Below are 21,811 nucleotides of genomic sequence, written 5' to 3'. Positions count from 1 at the left end.
TTGACCTATCAGCTGGCAGCCTTACCTGTGACAGGGAGGTTGGAACTCGATAATCTGTGAGGTCCCTTCCAACCCAAGCCATTCTATGATTCTACATAGATACTCGTGTACACTACACAATTGGCAAAGTCAATACATCTAAAGAAATGCAAGCCAGAATTAGGTTAATTTCCAAGAGGAAGTTGAAAATTTTCAAGAACTATTGTTAATACACTGATAGAGTGTCTGCTGGGCTTTTTCGTTTAATTCTGGCTTGTTTTGTTCATTTTTCCTCCCAGTGGAGATCATCAGATAAAGTCTTAGCATAGAGAAAAGCTTATCACCTACATTACTGCTGTTTGTTTTACAGCAGAACTGAGACATTTCATGGAAGGATAGGCCTCCACTGGTCTCCACTGTGCTAGACATCCCATTTAATGAGAGAAAGATCCTGCTTCAAAAAAGGTTAGAACTTCAGGAGATAACAAGAAAAACAGGTTGTAGGAACAAAGGGGTCAGTGGGCATGCTGACAATGAGGCACTGAAAGAGCTATGTTTAAAGTAACACAGAGCAGACACTGCACACCTACTGGTTATCAACAGCTCTTTCAAAAAATCTCAGTGATTTAAGTCAAGCTGCTTTGTGTAGTTACATTAGTGCCACTCCCATTGGTTAATTAAGCATAGATCTTTGTACATGCTTCTATCTGTTAGCTTCTGTTCTGTATTGTTAAGCAAACCTTTGATTTGTCTTTCTATTCAACTATGGAAAAATCTACAGATAAGCATTCAGGCACGAGTACATGCAGAAATGGTACCAGCTCAGTAGAGGAAAGAAAAGCCAGAATTAGAAAAAAACTCAGACAAATGCTGTATTGTCACTTTCTTCACTAATGAGGAAGGGAATATTTCAGCTAAGAGATTTCCCAATTCACATAAGATAGACTAAACTCAGGATATGACTGAAGAATACTTGAGCCCCAGCAGCTCCTCAGGAAGTTGCCTGTCAATAGCAGACAAGTTGATAGATCGTGTCCATGCATGTAAAGCTGCTCAGCAGCTTAACCTCATGCTTTGTGCTAAGTTGGCTGCACTAAGGCAAAACTCAGGGCCAAAAGCAGTCACATCATTGTTTTTGACCATAAGGCCTAGAAATCTTTTTGCACAAGCTTAGTTACGTCAATTTAAAATGACACTCTAGAATTAAGTGCTGTAACTTTCTCACTAAGACAAACCCTCTGTCTCTAATACCAGGATAAGCACAGCAGCTCTAGATTTCTTCCACAGCTACTCAACTGAACCTGTTGCTTGTACTGTGTTCAACAGAAAGCCTTTTCATCTGAGTTCCATTATAAAACAGTGCCTGTCAGCTTGAAGCAAGCCTATGGCAGCAGTGATCATAAATCATTGAGACTGAGTGGGATTTACAACCCCATTAAGACTGATTGCACATTGGTGACTAATTTAAGACACTGATAAACAGCAAACAGAGAGGAAAACTTGCACTGCTCCTTCTTTAGGGACCAACTGAGGAGAAACGAGCTGTGTGCTGGTGAAACTGGAGTAAAACTTAACATCCAATTGCTTAAAACTGAAGGCAAGTAAAGGTGTGGCTCTGTGGCAAGCATCAATACCTCTGGAGGACTGTTTCCAGTTGGGCTCCTATGAAAGGATTTTAGAAGGTTCTAAAGTATTTAAAATGCATTTGCCCATCTGTTATCTTACTGCTCCAACTCTGCAGTGCTTCAGCTGCTCTGACTCAATTCTTCCATCTGGAGATACTAACAGACCAACTGGAAAAAGCAGAGCAAACAGAACTGAAAGCCCCAGTGAAGCAAGGAGTCAGGGAAAGAGCTACAATACCTTTCCTTCTGAAGGCAAACAAATACAGACTTTCATTGTTAACAACAAATATGCTGCTAGACAGTGGAAACAGAGATATGGTTGGGGGTAGGGGTGGTAAGGGAAAAAAAACCTGCAGAAAATGTTTTCTGTATGGCATTTCTCTGCAGCAGGAAGGGTTGCCCATGTTTAGTGCCCAAGACCAAAAGGCTAACTAACCTCCATCCCTGAAGGTGATCCTGAAACCTCATTTCCCTAAAAGGTAATTTGGGTGGCACAGTTTAACCTACTTTACATAGGATACCACTTCAGACCTTTCAGTTCACTAGGCAGCAGTTTCAGAACTGAAATCTGGGCATCAATTGCTAAAAATAGTGCTCTGAATTATTATCTATGAGCTGATTACATACAGGCTGAAATTATGTCGGGACACAGAGGAAAATTAAAACAGTAATCAAAATGTCAGATCTGTATGATTGATTTTACTTCAAAATGTTAGGGCTACAGATCTGATAAATTAGTATAATAATTATATGTATTATATCCAGACTAAAATAAAAGAATCGTGCAGAGCCATTTTTTTTTTTTAATGTCAGTAAAAGACTGGCATTAGAAGGGATCTTTTCAGAAAGTCAGACTGAAAAGATCTGAGTTACCATGGCACTCAAATAGCAAAATTATTAACCATGCTCAAAGCTTACCTAATGGTTGAGTAGTCAAATTTTTACTAAGACAACACAACTGACAAACAATTCTTATGTGCATGTATTTTCCTAAATTGAGGGTTGGTCCATGCCAGAGCAATATAACTTTCTTCATATTTTTCACCCATCTTGATCACATGTCAAAACAAAACACTATCTTAGTTTTCTGACGTGGTTTAGTGAGATTATTACTGATAAAATTTGTAAAAGATTTCATGTTTACAAACTGAGACAATTTAATTAGGTTGCTTAGGTATGGCAGAATCTCAAATACCATTCCAAAGTTTGAGCAGACAAATGCTGTACATCAGTATTCCAACAGACATTTGTACAAGTTCTTGAAAATAACTTCCAGATCTTTTCTTCAGAGAATAAACCAATATTTAGCATAAGACATCTTTATAAGTATTTTTCCTTAATTTTGAATGCCTTTTGTTAAGCATTTCTTATCCCGTTACTCAGAAGCTGATTTTTTCTTATTTAGAAACAAGCATAAGGGGGAAAAAAGCCTTTAAAGAAAATAAACAGCAAAAAACACACAAGTAAACAAATATTTTGTTTGTTAAGTCTTTGTGACTAGGAGTGCAGAACGTCCTTAGAAACCTTCATCAACACCCTCCTCCCCTCACTGTGTTCCCTTTTCTAACTGAAGTCTGAAGATACTTACAGTCTTCATCCAAGAATTTATACTGTATGTGTTTCTTGAAAAACTCCTGTATTGATCTACAGATCTCCTCGTGCTGCTTGGAGATATGGTCATAGTATTGAGTGTAGTCCCTCTGTGATATACCTGTCAACAAGTTTAATTGATTATGAAGAGCTTTAGACATGGAAAAAACAAACAAATACAAAAAAAAAAAAAAAAAATCACAGAACAGTGTCAGAGTACATACATTATCATCACTATTTCAAAGACAGGGTTCTCCCAAGTTTCAACCATTAACAATGAGCTGCTGTTTGGTTTTATTCTCCAGTACTGGAAGCATTGCCATTACAAACTTCCTGCCCTATGTTCAATGAACCTCAGTTTACATGCACGCACTCCCACTATTTTTAAGTGAGTTTCAGAAGTAATCTTTGCCTGAGTTTACATTTCCATTTGTTGTCTTGTCCTATCAGTTTCATTTACCCCGTTTACCCTGGTGAAAAACGCTTCCATTTGGAGGAGTGAAATGAAAAGGGGAGAGACTAGGTTTACCAATTAGCAAAGAGGACAAAATTGAACATATCATAAAGATTCTCATTTAACTTATTCACATTAAGCATGAAATAACACATACCTGTTTGATAAGACACTAGAGTTGAAACCTTAAATCCTAGAATCAAAGTGAATACAATCTATAGTATCTTTGTGCCCACCTGAGGACTTTCTTTTGTCTCTGACATTAGATAAATCATCCCAACTACATCACAATCACTTCGTTTCAGGCATTTGTATGAATACAAGATGATAGTTTATGTCAACATCAACAGGATTAAACACATCTTAAATGACAAAAGTTCTCATACAGGATATGTCAACATAAACCACTGCAATACTCCGCTGGACAAATGTCAAATTAAGACCTATGCCTCACTGCAAGATGAGTAACGTGTAGTATTTAGGAAAGAAAAAAAATCCAGAATCCCACAGAAGATGCATCAGTGATGGCAGTGTACTCTTTTAACCATACATAAAACACAGAGACTAAGTCTTACTTTAGGAAAAGGCTGACCACCTCCAAAGATGAGCTCTTTCAAAAAGTCCATATAAAGTTTACATCTTAAATGGAACTTTGAGTTAGGAATACCACTGCAAATCTTAAGCCTAAAAATAAAAAGCAAGAGATGGCAGCACTGCAGGGGATGCAGACATCTAACTGGAAAAGCATTTACTACACTTTGCAAGTATTATGCCTTAGGTTGACTGACAGGCTCATTAATTTTAAGAACATGGGAACATATTGTGGAAAAAAACTTGGAAGTGTCTTAGGAAATGCAGTTGGCGTGCTTGTAAAAAAAAACCCATACTGGTAAATTCCCCAGGTTTCAAAACTTAGTAATGCAGTGTGCAGAATGTTTAATTAGGCAGAGTACAAATGCCTTGGGGTATTTGAAAGTAAATATCACCCTCTTTCTCAAGCATACATATTATGCACATGTACACATTCTGTAACAGATTTACTTTCAAATGTTTTAGAATTTATTACAGTGATGCATATCACTGGCAGTTGTGTTTCTAGTAGCACTTAATCACAGAATTGTTTAAATTGGAAGGAACCTTTAGAGGTTATCTAGTCAAACTCCTCCGCAATGAACAGGGACATCTGCAGTGAGATCAGGTCGCTCAGAGCCCCATTCAGCCTCACCATGAATGTCTCCAGGGATGGGGCATGCACCACATCTCTGGCAACCTGTTCCTGTGCCTCACCATCCTCACTGCAAAAGACTTTTTCTGTATATCTAACCTAAATCTACTCTCTTTAAGCTTGAAATAATTTTCCTTTGCTCTACCACAGCAGATCTTGCTAAAGAGTCTGTCCACTTCTTTCCTCTAGCTCTCCTTTAGATACTGAAATGCTGCTCTCAGGTCACCTCGGAGCCTCTCTCTCTCTTCTCTCTCTTTCTTCACCTAACAGGACAGGATTCTGTTCTTCCTCTTTCAAGAAGTTACATCAATACCATTAAGTAATGCAGGATTAATGGATAACCTCAGCTATTAGCAAAATAAACTCTGTTACAAAGAAGTGCAATAAAGCCTGCAGTTGGCATGAATAGACAGCACCCAGATTAGCAGATCCCCAAAAAGTCTTCATGCAGTTCATAGAACACCCTGATCAAGAGACAAAGGACAGGAAGTAAATTCCTAGTGACTGGATAGGTGGGGACAGAATGAAGAGAAATTATTGACAGCTCCTAACAGGTACAAAAAGGCAGGTGCTGTACTAGCACGTAGTAACTGTGCTCAAAGATGTCAGGAGAAACAACAAGAACTACACAATATCCCTTCACCAGTGAATCATTATGAGGAATCCTGGACATATCACTTACATGGGTCCATCTTGGTGCTTGTGAGTACGTAGGTATGGGATAAAAAGTGAACAAACTTGCTTTTCTTTAGGAGAAAAAGCAAATCACTTTCCTTCCTATTAATTCTGGAAGCTTTGCGACATCACTGCTACAACACTTTCTTGTTCGAAGAGTTCAAACAGAATGGTTCTTGTTAAGGACTATTATGTGGTCCAATCCTGTGCCGTTTTCATTTCTGTTCATCCTTTCAAAGATTCCACAGTAGCACGCATCAAAAAGGAATTCAAACTCCTGAGTGATACTCCAGCTGAATTTAAACCCCTCAGTTCAAGCACCTGTATGTGCAGTAGTTGTTTAGGCTCCTGTCACAGGAGACTACTCAATATATCTGGAGCAATGCATGAAATATAGTTGGAATTCAGACAAATGGTACACCTGCGGATGTATTCTGACCTTCACAACTTTCTGAACTTAAAATTCAAGTGTGGTCACATTTAATTAACATAACAACCAACTGCCTCTGAATTCGTTCTGCAGGTTAGGTATGATTTAAATTCTCACCTGAATATAAAGGAAACCCTTACAAAACAGCCTTTGGGTGAAGTTTCTGAATTAACAATTAGAACCATGAATATTCCCACTGTGAAATTGGCTTACTATGGCATCAGGCTTTCAAAGATTGTGGAGAGGGAAAACTGGCATGCCACGGTTAAGACTACAGACATTAATTCCCAAATTGAGTGGGATAAGGAAGAAGTGTGTTCAGATTCAGCACCAATTCAAGAAATCAGAGAAACTTCTAAGAACTTCATCTAATAATTTAGTCTCTAAGATAATTCTCACCTATCAGCTTGTTTTCCTTGACAAAGCATCTGAATTCTGCACCAGGAATTAGTTCACACCATTTGCGAAGAACAAGCTATGAAGGGAAAAGAAATGACAAAATATTGTTTCAGAGGGTAACTTCTTTTATTTAAACAGGGATATCTTCTAGATCTTTCAGCAGTTTTGCTGCAATAGTAAGACAGTCTCTGATGTTAGTTCTTATAACAGATAACAAAACAATCCTACCCTGCAGTTCATACAAACACGGAATGGCTTGGGTTGGAAGGGACCTTAAAGATCCCACAGCCATGGGCAAGGCTGCCACCCACAAGATCAGTTCATACAATTATCTTAGGAAATACTCAAAAGAATTTGACTTAGTATTAATTTATACATGATGAGAATGCAAAATTAAAAATTATCCTAGTAGGCAATAATTTCACAATTTAGAGCCCCCTTTTCTGAAGGCCGATGTATTTAAACACTGATGTCCAGAAAATAATTTAATAAATGCCACTTCTTTCCATAATTACATGTGCATGCTATGTTGTCAGTATGTACATCTGGAGTTCCACATTTCAAGATCCCTGAATGTAGCCCTCTGTAACTGCACACAAATAGGCCACCAGCACTGACTACATCAGATGGTCATGAAGTCCTTCATGGAAGGATGAGAATTTGTAAGTTGAAAGAAGAAAGTTTAGACTGGTCACAGGAAGAAATTTTTTTTACCATGAGGACAGACCAGCATCTCAACAGCCTTCTCAGTGGGGTGGAACAGCCTCCAGCCACTGAGGTTTTCACAACCACATTTGACAGCACACCACAAACTCAATTTTATCTCACAGCTTACCTGGCTCTAAGCACAGAGAATTTAAACATGGAGTTATTTATAAAACAACTTCTAAGTTGTGTTAATGATAAAGCATAGAAAACAGAAAACCATGGCACAATTAATCTGCCATGGAGTTGGCAGAAAGTTGCTCTCTAGTCAGAAGAGCTGATGGACAGAATTCAATTTAACCAGATCAAGCTCTACTGTGGTATACACCCAAGCAGAATTCTGTGATGCCTCTGAAAGCACAAACTGGTTAAAATAAGGACACAGGAACAAAATAGTAACCAAACTACTATCATGAACAAGAGAGAATGCCCACTAATTAAAGCATATCTCCAACAGTCTCTGCTTTCCCTAAATTGAAGCATTCTTCCAAACTACAAAGTAAATATGAAAAACTCTTCTGTATCTTTAAAGCCCATTAAGATAGCACTTCAAAAAAGTACTTATGCACTTTCCTAAAGCCCTTTTAAACCCAAAGGATGATGACAAAAAGCTGTATTTACATGAAAATTATTAGAGACATAACTAGATGCTATCATAAAACTGACAGCACCACGAGAACTGTTTAATGCAATATCTGAGTTGCTAACAAAATATTTTAATGCAGCAGAAAGCATATCTAATGAGATAATATAGACCATTTCAGTTCTTAGTAATCAGCTACAAACCCCAGCCATTACAGCTAGCTTCTCTTAGTAACCTCAGCCGTGATGTTCCCCAGAAACACGTTGTAGGGAACATGCAACTCTCAGCTACTGAGCTTCAGCTTCCTGGCAAAACCAGACAGACAATAACAGAAAGCTGCAAGGAAGCTTCACACATCTGAACTTCAGCTTGACTCTGACCCACAACTAAATGAATATCTAATGACCTCAAGTTCTTAACCATGCTTCCCCAGCAACACAAAACAAACAAAAAATTATTTATGGGCACATACTCAAGCACAAGTGGCTGCCTGCCCACCTGTAATTCACTTAAGTTAACCTAGAAATCATACAGAAAGTCTTACCTCATAGTTCAAGGAAGGATCAGGGGAGTCATCAGTACAGTGAATAAATCTGGAAAAGTCACAGGCATCAAAATATGCTTTTAGATATAAGACTCCAGCCACAGTGAGGAAAAATTACTCCAAAAATGTTAATTCCAAAACCACAGCTAAATTACCTCTAAGACAGATAAAGCAAGCAATTTCAGTGTGTCAGAGACAAAACAGAACAACTACTTTCCACAATTATAAACAGTCACCTTTTTTTGATGTAGCGTAGTTTGGAAAAGCCTAAATTTGTACAGGAACTTGGCTAAAACAAGTGCTCATTCAACGTGGAGTCTTTTGCTTAAATCAACAGTGCTGCTCCTTTTGTCTATATTGATATGCAGGCATAACTGGATACTCAAGCACAAAATGAACATTAAGAGCACTAGGGAAAATATGCTGCAATGAAACTTGATGAAATTGTTAACATTAACTTCCTAAACCAGATAACTGAGACACATCACTGTGCCTTGCAGCACTTCAGGATTACTTTCATTTCCATGAACAGATGAAAAGCAGTGCTGCTCAACACTATTGATTCCACAGCATGGTGCTTTGCTAAATTAAAGAGCCTTAAGAGATACTCTTAGAAATCTCCTGAGAATGAAAATGAACAAAACCACTTCCATAACTGCAAGCAGATGTCGAGGTTTTGTCCCTTGTGAGCAGCTCACTGTGTGCCACCATCCAGGAACTACCAAGAACAGAGACATTTATATCCAAGACAATTTCTACATACATTTTTGCTATTATACATCAAGTTTTGATAATTCCCTGTGAAACTTACAGGAATTATTGCAAGAGAAAATAAATCTTCCATCCAAACACACTTCCTGACCTTACTGGCAACAAACTACTCTGATGTGCAGAACTGTGCAAAGGGTCACTACTGTGCAACAGTCTTAAATAGCACATTTCTCCTATCTCCCTTTGGCACCGAACTTAAGCAATCCAGAAGTCTAACATCTCTCCTCTAAGCAGTGCACTGTAAGATGTGGCTGCTCAATGCCTTTACACTTTGAAAGCAAAGCATCACACTGCCCGGCCTTCAATCAGAGGCTAAGGGCTCTCCTAAGAGCTTTCTCAGTACACTGCCAGAAGAAATAAATTTTTAGTTTAGGCTTTAATATTCACCACACAGAGAAGAGCATGCTTTCCAACAGTAAATCGGAGACCACACATCTGTAAGCCTACGTATACAGATAACAGCTACAGTTTATATTCCCAGCAATTTAAGATCTGTCAAGGCAATACAAACACTCCTGAGAGCTTGCAGTTTTGCCATCTTCAAAATTCTCCCCATTGCAATCATATCTGCTTACCATGCTCAAGAAAATATTCCCCACACACCAAAATAACCATAAACTACAGGTAAAAAGGCAGCTGAAGCCTAACACACAGTGTCCCCCAGTCCCTGCACATTCAGACCTGCATTATCTTTCAGAGAAATCCATATTTCAGATTGGGTATCTGTAATCCACTCCATTTCAGTTAGATGCAATCTTTTCCAGCTGTCAAAAAAAACAGCCTTATAAAAAAGTCAAAACCACCCCTTGCTCAGCACTCATATTTTGGGTGGAGGCTACATGGGTGGAAGGGAAGCGAGATATCTTCTGTTCTTTTGTATTTTTTAGCAACTTGTTTCAGAATTAACTGTCTGGACAGCTGAATTCACCCATTACACAGAGCCTTTTCAACATCAGAGGCAGAAGGCTAAGCAGAATTTCTTTCACCTGCATCCTCTTCAGGTTTGGAGGTAACCAGAGGAGCATCAGAGAGACATGAGGACCACAGAATTGAAAGATTTTGCGCTTCCTTTTCTGAAACATCTGAAAATTATCATTTTAAATACTAATAAGCACGAAGGAATTAAACTCCACTGTTTATTGATCTTGTAGTGTGGTCAACAGCTTGTTTACAGATTTACACTTAGATATCAACAAGAGAAGGATAGAGGTCTTTTTCTAAGTAGCAAATGCACGTTAATCTCCAAATCCATACACCTGACAACAGCACACACTACATGAAGCTGCTATGCAGTTCAGCATGCAGCACTGAGAAAAATGATTTAAGAAGGTTTGTAAAATCTCCAGAACCCATCCTGCTAAGAGAACTATGAACTGAGATTATCATCAGAATAAACAATTATCAATATGAGAGCTGCAAGAATCACTTTGTACCAGACAGTTCTGCTGATGTCCCATAGTTTAATTTAAAACCTTAATAAAAAAAAGTCAAAGATATATTTCTAACACCAAGAAACATTCAGCCTTAAGGACTACAAGCAAATAGGAGATTCAGACACTACCGAAAGAGAATCTTGTACTGCCTGCACTGCAAATTCCTAGGGAAAAAATGGGTATGTGAGTAAAACCTCAAGAAAAGAAAGTGTAAAAGGCCTCATATCCCATCATGCAAAACCGTTTATCTTGAAATGTTATATTCAAGTCTTAAGCAACAGGTACTGTCCTTAGCAATCAGGGTACCTTTTTGCAAGTCACTTCTTCATGAGCCAATGCTGCCTCCTATGTTCCATCAGGAGAACACAGTCTGTCACCCCTCCACATCAGGGAAAAAAAGCTTCACAACTTCTTACTAAAAATACTTCCTAGTTGAATGAATGAAGTTTAGTGTCAGCAGAGCCATATTTGACTCTCTTTGAGTCAGGCATTTCGTTATTCATAAGTGATCACTTTCACAAGCATCCAGGTTTGGTTGGTTCCACCTGCTCCTGCCTGGGCCAAAGGGCAATACCTGCCAAGAATAGCTTTTGCATGAGGTTACTTTTGACTAAGGTTGAACTTCAGCTATCTGATTTCATCTCTTCTGATGGTTGTTTAATAACCACAAAAATGCTGTGAGGTTCAACATCCCAACAGTGACATCTGCAGATCTGAAATGCTCAGCACTACACTGCAGAATCATAGAATCCATCTCCCAAGTTCAACAAAATTTCTAAGGTTTACGTTCTGCTTATTAGTGACAACAAGCCTATCTTTGAAAGGGCATTACCCTATCATTAAAACTATTGCTACTGTTTATAGCAGCCCTGGGTTGCGGGGGGGGGGGGTATTTACTTTCAACAAAATGCAGCCCAAATGTTCTAATAATTAGCAAGAAAGCTATGTACACTTTCTGTCCAAAACAGGAGTGTTAATCACTTCACAGAAATCCCAGTTAGAAAAGGATTTCTTCTGTCACACAACCAGAACATGAAGTTCTTGAAAGCCTACATTAAAAACTGGAAAGTCAAGGATCACACCACCCACAAGTTTCCTGTGAACTCAGCAAAGTAGAATGTAGTGCTTACTTGAAGCAGAAACAATGACTACGTTAACGAGAACGTTGCTCTGAAGTCTTTGCTAACTTATGGCTGTTCCAAGAGGAAAGTTAACTCATTCTGAGCTTTTAAACCAAACAAGCGCCAACATGATGAGAAAATCCAAACATTTAAATAGTCAAAGCTTATCTAGTCACACTCTGTATCTGCAGTAAGTCCATATTTTTCATAGCTTGTGTTGAGGTATTGCATAGCTCAAGTTTTCTCAGAACTGGAGACAGTTAAGAATTGCAGCAAGGGCATTTAGGGCACTTCCCTGACCTGAACAACAGATAGATCAATATCAGAGAAGCAGACAAGAAACAAGAGAGGAAAGATGCAGAGAAAGTGATTTTAGTCCCACATCACTGACAATGCTACATCAAGAAACAGATCTCCAACTTGCCATTGTAAAGTCTTCTCTGTGTCACAACCCAGAAAGTGTATTTAAGTTAACACCACTGACCAGGAAAAAGAATAAACAAAAATAAAAAAAAAAATGTTAATTATGTAGGCCAAGCAGCTTTTAGAACACCCTGAATATTAATGAAATAAGTAGAAACATAGCATTTCTATCCCTTCTCCTTACTCTGATCAGCTCTTCCAAGGATTTAAATATATTATGTTTTCAATTTTTGTTCGTTCAGCACTTTGGTTCTTATGCCAACTTCACTTCTAGTTTCTGCTTGCTAAGGACTGCAGAGCTGGCAGCTAATCAATAGCATAATTAAGCCTACCTCTGTAACTCAGCAATAATTATTTCCGTGTTTGGATGGGGACATTTTGTATTAATAACTTGGCAATTTAGATATATCATGCACAGACCGGACAATAATTTGTTCTTTATTCACAGATTAAATTGTTTCTTATTCACAGGATACACAGAAACCAAAGTGCTTTCATATGTGATGTTCATCCTTCCACTCAAATTCACAGACTTTATAGGAAGGGAAATAAACACAGTGCTTCTTGAATGAAACTTCACCTTAACCTTGGGATTAAATGACAATCTGATAAACACATCATGAGGTTGGTTTACCTACCACCCTCTGAGTTGCATTACCCAACTGTGCATCTCATTTTAGCACTCTGGAAGAGGAGTGCAAATGGACTGAACTAGGACAATCTGAGAAGCTTTTCTGCTGGAGGTTACTTTTCCCCAAGCAGGATCAGTAGAAGAGAACATACCTGCTAAAGGCTGCTCAGCCAGCACTGCTTTTAGTTTGGTGTGAATCTAAGGTGAAATTACTGATGGCTCAAGTTAACACCTATGCTGTGAAATTTCACAATATAGGAATGCATTCACTGCCTCCTCTGTAAGTCAGTGCTGTCTGCAAAGGTCAAGGTGAACAGCTGAGGCACTAACCTGGCCTGATGTGAGATAAAAACCTTATAAGAAAATGTACCAAATGCAATCCCATATAAAAGGCATAACCTAAAAGCATGCACAAGTTTAGTTGCCACAGCTTTCAAAAGTGCACAGTGCTTTCTAAATACTTATAGAATCATAGAATCACAGGGTTGGAAACGACCTAGAAGATCATCTAGTCCAACCATCTTCACACTGCCACTGCTACCACAAGCTACTAAACCATATCTCACAGCTCCTCGTCCAGACGCCTCTTGAACACTGGATGTGTCCCAAACATTAGAATGGGGTTAACCAAGCAAGCATTCACCAAGGAGGTTGGGGTTATTTTTGCTCAATTTTTTTTATGCATGAGGACAGTAGAATACAGAAAAACCCACATGTATTCACAAAGGACTTGATACAAAGTGTACAGATGTTTTCAGACCCCTGAGATACTTCCAGCCCTACAAGTTACAAAAAAGATCACATTAGGACAGTTTGCTCCAAGGGTTACCAGGCCAAGCAGCCTGGTCTCCCATCAGTGGAAATCATGAAGAAAAGCTCCTTAGTAAGGCACCTGAGAAACACCAAGCACTCAACTCCGAACTGCAGATGGCATCTCTTTTAGCACTTTCATTCTCTGTGATCCCAGAACCTTAAATTCACAGTGCTTCCAACTGTTTTCCCAGTCTAACACACTTTTCTAACTGTCTTACCACTCCAACATCATCTCCCCTTTTTCCCATTCTCCTCCTCTCCACCTCATACTGTTACAGGTTAGATATAACGTAAAACATAGTATCAGAATTGGACTGACAGCACTGCTAGCACTCCATAAATGCAGAGATAAGGATGAGGATGTTGTTACCTATTCATTATTTCAAATGCACCAACAGATCACAGGGGAAAAGAGTGCTATTAGAGTTACAGAAACAAAAAGGAAGGCAGCAGTTGGACTGCATTAATACAGATGGTTTCATGTTTTAGACAGTACAATTCTCACCAGGTCATTAGCTACATAAGACAAGACTACTGTGCTTGATAAGCCTCAACAAAGTAAAAAAAACCAAGAAAATCACCCCAAAACATTAAAATACCACTTGCTTGAGAAAGCAGCTCAATAAAAAAGGCCTTAGTTCATGGTGTGATTTTACATGCTGTACTTCTGTATGCCTTCCTGGTTTGCTTTTCACTCATTTATGTATCAAAATTAAGCAAATAAAGTATGAGAAGAAAATGGAGCCTACTTCTCTCTTGCTCACTGAAATTAGGTAAACAACTCCAGTTTACAAGAAATTACTCACTTATGGTAAGTAACACTGACGATAATTTGCCTCACAACTCCCTGCAGTAAACTGGTCCTGGTATTTATTTTTGTGTGGTGCAGGGAGAAAAAGAGGAAGAAAGACGGGAGAACGTTTCAAAGAACAACTACTTACTGTACTTCAGATTTACTTGATTAACAACTTTTATACAGAACACGAATCTTTTTCTCAAATACTTATTGCTACTCTTCAGTAAAGAACATCTTTCCAAGGTACTGAAGAACTACCCTCTGTGGGTTAGGGTTTTGGTTTTTTGTTTGTTTGTTTTTTGGGTTTTTTTTTGTTTTTGTTTTACTAGATAAGGCTGCTAGAAATCTACTTACGGCTGAGTAAGGTCACGAGTAATGAAGTCTGAACTTTTGAAGAGGAGGAAAATGTCACTTAGAGCTTTACATTTCAGAGAGCTATTCATTGCAATCCAGTAAGCATCCTACACAGGAAAAAAAAAAAAAAGAGGATTATCCAAAAACGTAGCTTTTCTAGCAGAGAGTAATGCAAGCTATTGATCTATCAGAACTAAACATTATGCAACAGTTGACACACATACAGAAAGTGATTTTTGGATTTTGAGGAAAGTTTCGTCAGCTGTTAACATAGAATAGTTACGTCTCTTATGAATAATCTGCTGAAAGTAGACCAAATCTATTCAAAAAATGTGTTGCCTCACTTCCAAGCACTTTCCTGGAATGCTTGAGCACTAATTTCCCTTGAGAATATAATACAAAATCACTTAGGGGCATCCATTCTTAAGGTGTAGTTAGAATGTCTAAAAAGAACTAGAGGGAAATTTATCGCTTTTTTAAAAAAGGAAAAATGATTATTTTTCTTTTTATCCCACGTAAGGTTTTCAACTGATATCCTGAATGAGGAGAGTATGGCCACCACACTGTTACCTAGAGCAAAGACAACTAGATGTTATATAAGACAGACTGTGCTATCTTGCATCAGGCTCACCAAACAACACACCACTGAGCTCTAATTCACCAGAGCAATTTGCTGTATCAAACTTAACTGATGTCATTTATCACTCCCTTCCTTATCAGGCTCACTAGTCTGCTCTATTTTCCAATGCATTAAGATAAATCAAAAAATTCTGTGTGATAGCATCTGTTACAAGTTTTAGGAGTCAGCATTCTTACCCTTGGAGCACTCCAGTTCAGCTTAGGAAAAACACTGCCACCCAAGGAACTTATGGCTTCTTCAACTTTAGCTGTAAACTCTGGAAACTCTGGTGCCTGAAGAAGGAACAAGAGCAAGACAAGGAAAAAAATAATAATAAATGTAGTTAATGCAGAACGTGAGTGACAGCTCACTTAACTTTTGGTTTTATAAAGTGTTTCTAGAAACATTTCAAATAAAGTCTTTAAAGTAGCTTAGTAATACAAGCCAACTTGCATCAAAATCAGGACACACTGTGAGGATACACATTGGAACAGAAAACTTTGACTTAGAAAGAATATTGCAATAACTGTAAGCATAAGATAGGAGAAAAAAGGCCAAAAAGCCATAAGCTCCACTCTTAATGTGGAACAGTAAAAAACAACAACAAAAAAAAAAACTACTGACTGCTGACCTTTAAAATAATAGGAAAGTATTTGTATGTGTTTCAGACATTTTAAAGATGTACAGGTCTAAAGCCAACACTATTCCTACCTACATCTGCAAACATAACCCAAAGGTAACTCCTAGGTTAAAGCCAACTGAGCTCTAAAACAAAGCCCTCACAGCCATATAAGTGACCATAAAAACTTTATACATTCTTGTACATCCATCCTGCAGCCCCTCACAGAGTGCACACGCTTTAAATAAATCAAAAAAAGTAAGAAGTACAGCAACCTAAACTGAGCTTTCATTCAATCTCTGTGGGAAACCACACTTGAAAAACTGAAATAAGCACTTATTCTATTTCATTTTTAGAGCTTCAGTCACCTTTAAGGAAGAAAAAAGAAAAAAAGCATTTCAGTAAGAGGTAAAACTCTTCATGCACTGCATTCTAACCTCCTCTTGTTCTGATGGAAGCCAGGAGCCATACCACATACGTAATGTCAGTACATATAAAAACTCACTGAGAAAACATTGCTATCGTCTCATTTGATGAATACAAGCGAAAAAACATTACACAAAAGAAGAGCTTTAAGGCAGCATAAATAAGTTAAATTCTAACACTGGCCAAATTCTGGATGTTTGACATTTTTACATTTGACATCCTATGTTCTAATTCTTCTTCAGAATACAGGAGGGGCAAGGGAAGCAATTTCTATCTCGTGACTCAGGTGGGGCACCGAACAGAAATATAGTCACAATCCACCTTATAGCTCTCTGACAATAAAAGCAGATGGGAAACCAATCATAACCCAGGATTTACCATTAGTGTAATGCTATAATGGGATGATAATAGCAGGGTGGCAGCCTTTGGTTACAGCAAATGAGAACAAGCCCAAACGTAGCAGCCACAGATACAGAAATGAAGGAAAAGAGCTGCTTACATTTGGAAGGCCTCAGGTAGGCAGGGATCTCCAGCAAGAGATGCCCCCACCTCCATTGCCATCCTTTTAATGAGTTCTGGGAAGAGGTAGATCCTGGCTCCACCCCTTCCAGTCACTCAAGTGCATTGCTTGCACCTGAGCTCCCTGGGTTACTCTGCCTTCCCACCAGTTGTTCAGTTGCTGTATCAGGCCATGACTTAGCATTTCTACTGCTATTAGGAAAACAGTGTGCCCTAGGCTGCAGAACAGTCTCCAGCCTCCCCTACTTTTCTTTATACATCACAGTTCCTATTGTCTCCCTATTCAGCTTCCACACTGCTGCTTGATCCATTCCTGTGTTCTGCAGTAACCCCAGGTGCAGCTCCCAGTTTTGTGCTTTCTAGACAGGCTGTTTCTTCGTTCTCTTCATCACTGCCAGAGTGGTAACATGCATTACATGGAAGCACAGGAGACTACTACCATTCACTCTTTATCCTCAGAACAGCCCTTAGTTTGCACACAGAGAAAGCATATTTATCATGGTGCCTTCAGTCTGATCACCTCCCCCAGATTTACAAGAAAGTACACGGCACATTGTGAATTTCTACTTTCGATTTTTTTGGTGTATTTCTGTTGGAAATAGCCATGGGCACAACCCACACCCATAATCAAACATTTTCAAAGCTGCAAGGTTGATGAAAGACAAAGCCCAGCCAGTCTCTGAACAAAAGCCACCCTGTAAGCTTGAAGTTCTCTTCTTCCTCTACCTGTTTTGCTGCTAAGTAAGATATTCTGTGGTATGGAATATCCCTTAGGACAGCTTAGGTCAGCTGTCCTGGCTCTGTCCCTTTCTCTATGCTTCCCAGCAATTAGGCTGGGATTGGAGACAAAAACGAGGACACAGTCAGAAAAGAGAAAGTCTTGATGCTATGCAAGGACTGCTCAACAACACTCAACATGTTTGTGTGTTATAAATCCTGTTTCAGACAAATCCAAAGCACAGCACCATATGGGCAGCTCTGAAGACAACAAACTACATCCCAGCCAGTCCCAGTAAAACTGGAGTTACAGAGCTGAAATCCACACACAGTACACAGTTCCTTACCTGGCTAAACTGAAATCACTTGGCCTATACCCTTCCAGTAAATATAATACATCTTAGGATGTATTTTCATATTGTGTTGTGTAAGGTTCCAACCTTAATGATTCTATGATTCTGATTCTAAGCTGGGCACAGCACAAAGAGAGCATTAAAACAACAAAAAGGGGAAAACCAGGCAATAGAAAGCAAGGTACTGGGGAGGAAATAATGGCAAAGGTATAAGAGAAGTTCTGTGAAAACTGAGCTGCAGGGATCTTCTGCATTCAGTTCAATTAAGTAATTGGAAGATATTCAAAGCAGTGAAAATAAAAGGCAGCTATATTTAGACTAATCCTTCAGTTCATTTCCTATATTCTAAAAAGCATGTGATTGTTGGGAATGAAGAAAAGAAGCACTTTATTTTTAGTTAAATAAAATTAAGCCAGCAGAACGTTTTTAAGGTTGCAAACACCTACACTGCCATCTAGTGATAATGATCAGAAAAATGTTAACTACAGCAGACATCAGTAACTGACCACAGGCTTGTATCACAAGGCTCAGAAAGAATATTGTTTACAGACCCATGCTGGGATTTTAGAGGACCTTACCTTAAGTGTTGCAGTATTCTCATCATCTGACCACTGTTAAGAAAAAGAACAAACCCAAGGTCAATGGCTTCCCATGGTATCATTTATAACTTATGAGGACATCAGAATCTATACAGCTTCCTACAACATGTAAAAATCATTGCCCTGCTTTTTCTTCAGAACAATATACCTGTTCTCTAATTATTACAGTTATAAATTAAGACAGGAAAAACTGTGTTCAAGAAAAGTTCTGTTGTGAAGTACAAATAAGAGATGACACCTATATAAGATGATTGCGATTCATGTACAAGATTTGGTCTGCAAAACTGTGGAGTCTTTCCTATCTAAATTTTGTCTATGCCCCCCACACTTCTATCACACATTCTATCAGGGCTTGGAGAATATGCCCTACAAAGAGAGACTGAAGGAAGTGAAGCTGTTGAGTCTGGGGAAAAGGAGGCTGAGGGGAGACCTTATTGCTCTCCTCACCTGAAAGGTGCTTACAGCGAGAGCGGGGTTGGTCTCTTCTCCCTGCTGACAGGTGACAGGATGAGGGGAAATGGCCTTAAGTTGCACCAGGGTAAACTTAGGTTGGATATCAGGAAACACTTCTTTTACAGAAAGGGTTGTGAAGCACTGCAATAGGCTCCCCAGGGAGGTGGTTGAGTCACCATCCCTGGATGTGTTTAAAAATGGTTTGGATGTAGTGCTCAGGGACATGAGTTAGTTGTTAGAGTTAGGGTAGTATGGTTAGGTTGTGGTTGGACTCGATGATCTTTAAGGTCTTTTCCAACCTGAGCAATTCTATGATTCTGTGATTAAACCCACAATCCACTAGTCCTCACTTATATTCCTCTTTCTCACCCCTTTTGTACTTTCTGTCATCTTGCTTTTATAAGACTTTCCAGCATTTTTTAATTCTGGAATACCTCTGAGTTATTACAGCCTTAAGGACTTTCATTATTTCTTGACGTAACTCCTCTAAATACACTCCTCCTAATCTTTCATGGCATAAAACAGCAATATTTTCCAGTTCCTTTATCTCACAGCATCCCCTAGTCATTATTAGAAATGTAATTAACAAGAAAAAGCGTGTGATAGAGCACAGAAAAACTTCAAACTTTTCTTCATGTCACAGTAATAAATAATGATGTTTGTAAACTTTTTCCAAGGCAAATATCATGTGATTATCATTTTGGTGAAGTACCATCTTCACTTGTAAAGCACGCAGAAATGGTTACATGTTAACATCAAGTCTCTAAAGGAAAAACAAAGCTGAGGTATTACTGACCTGTATTTCCTCTGCATCATCACTCCCCTCTGGGGTTTGAGTTGGTGGATCTTCTCTAAGCCAAAAAATGAGCAAAGAAAAAAAACCAAATGAGCACTAGAGTTTGAATTGACCATATATATTATAATTCCACAGCAACTACCAACTGTTGATCTCAGAATGCTTTCCTAAGAGGATTAAGCCTCAAAACCCCAACAAAGAAAACTGGAGACAAAACACCCCGACATTGGACTTGCACCCTGTCCAAAGCACTTGGATTCTTTCCAATGAAGAAATCACTTTCTGTTCTGAAAACACCGTAACCCAAGCTTTTCCACACCCTATTAATCATTCTTTTTGATCTTTTCTGTACTCATGCAGTACCACTAACTTGTTTTTTAAAAGATCAACTTAAGTTATGCTTTGCCTTCACACTCCTTTTCAAGAAAAAAAAACATAAAAATAACAATTTGAGTTCCAAATGCTGACCCATAGACTGTTGGTTCTGAAAACAAAACACCCTCACACTTCGCTCACAGAAGATCCTACTTGAAGTGGTTACACAGTCATTAGCTTCCTCCTGGGAAGTTCCTTTTTCTACACAGATGAGATGTGCTGTTGTACACACTAGCAGCTCTGGGAGAAAGCACTTGAGTGCAAATATTCCCTTGAAATTTGAAGTGATTTTTGGAGATTTTTTTAGCCCATATGACTGAGTGGTCTTTAAGGCAGAAGAAGAACAAGAAGGTGGCAAATCAGCATAGCAATCAGGTTAAGTTCAAATTTCTGCAGCTAAGTGCTGCTAGCAAAAATTCAATTCTTCAACAAGCCACATTTCTGCAATACATTCCTTAACGCACTTTCACAGGGATCAAACTGTCCATTCAGTTTTTGAGATCTAGAGCTCAGATCAGAGACTCACTGAGGTTTAAAATTCGCATCAGCCTTGACTGTAAGAAGATCACATTGACTTTTAGCACTTCTAGCTAAGAATGTTCAACTCAAGAGAAAAATGAGTTTTTAGGAGATAATTTTAAATTGGAATTATCTTAATATAACTGAAGTCAATTATACAGATGTCCATTATTCCACTGAGATACCAAACCTGTTCATACAGCACAGCTGTGAACTCAAACCCTCTGTTTCAGTTTTTCTGAAGTCTGATTACAAATTAAATGGCTGTTATTAAATAAGTTACAATGTTCTGCAGAAGGCAACAACATTACTCTTATCCAAAATGGTTTTAAAAATCATTCCCACTTTTCATCTTTGCAAGGTGTTTAAACAGCTTCAATTCACACATTTTGTGTGAATTGGCTCCCGAGAAATTAGACATAGCTCCTTTATATTCATAGTCTAATTGGTTGCTCTGTGAGAGACAAACTCCTCTGAGTCTGGTTACCAGCAAGATGTATGCATGCAATAATCATTTTATAAGGGAGTTATACGGTAAGATTCTAAGCTGAAAACAAAGAATAAAGCCTGGGTTCATATAAGTTGTTTTTCTTAGACACCAATCTCACTCTTCATTCAGAACATTAGCATTGGTATACAGGCAGTAAGTTCAGCCTCATCATATGCACTGATTGTAGGTAAGCAAATGATTATATAACCTCAGTAATTAGTAAGATTTCATATTTTATTTATATTATTGAGAATTCAACTCAAGTAAGGACACTCCATCCCTGTATGAATCTGCAGGCATGGGAATGCTGCAGCACTGTTCAAGGCATTGAGCTGCAACCAGCTGTACCAAAGCAAACAAACACCTTCAGGATGGGCACTGACACCTGAGAACTGTTAGACTCTGGAAGGAAAAAAAAAAAAGAACTGCCCCTACCTAGTCTGGAATCACACACATCGTATGGATTTGGGGATCTGCATTAAGCATTAGCAAGTCAAATTTTACTAATAGCACTACTTTGTACACACACCTTCATACAGGACAAGGTTTACTGCAGTGAGACTGGTCAAATTTACAAAATTAATTATGTAAGTTACAATAAGTGAACACAAATATTGTGGCAATAAAACAGCATTAACACTTGAATGGTGGACAGTAAACACTCCTTACCTTCCAGAAACCACAAGTGTTCCATCATCCAGCAAATATTCTTTCACATTCTCTGGTAGAGGAAGTATGACACTAGGGAAAAAAAATTAAAAAGAAAACAAGAATT

At 38.5% G+C, this 21,811-nt stretch overlaps 1 protein-coding gene across 1 annotated transcript in view; it reads right to left on the bottom strand.

The window, feature by feature from the left end:
* CDC123 (cell division cycle 123) overlaps positions 1-21,811 on the bottom strand; it is a 35,580-nt gene that overhangs the window by 12,120 nt on the left and 1,649 nt on the right. Inside the window, exons 2-9 of the mRNA XM_031615764.2 lie at positions 21,706-21,777; positions 19,653-19,707; positions 18,383-18,415; positions 15,368-15,463; positions 14,552-14,658; positions 8,210-8,258; positions 6,378-6,453; positions 3,193-3,315 (exon numbers count right to left, since the gene is read on the bottom strand). Of these exons, the coding sequence (XP_031471624.1) occupies positions 3,193-3,315; positions 6,378-6,453; positions 8,210-8,258; positions 14,552-14,658; positions 15,368-15,463; positions 18,383-18,415; positions 19,653-19,707; positions 21,706-21,777 (611 nt within the window). The remainder of the gene's footprint in view (positions 1-3,192; positions 3,316-6,377; positions 6,454-8,209; positions 8,259-14,551; positions 14,659-15,367; positions 15,464-18,382; positions 18,416-19,652; positions 19,708-21,705; positions 21,778-21,811) is intronic.

This window comes from Phasianus colchicus, chromosome 1, assembly GCF_987193195.1.
Source record: "Phasianus colchicus chromosome 1, bPhaCol1.hap1.1, whole genome shotgun sequence".
Taxonomy (NCBI): Eukaryota; Metazoa; Chordata; class Aves; order Galliformes; family Phasianidae; genus Phasianus; species Phasianus colchicus.
This window is presented reverse-complemented; position numbering and strand designations above follow the sequence as displayed.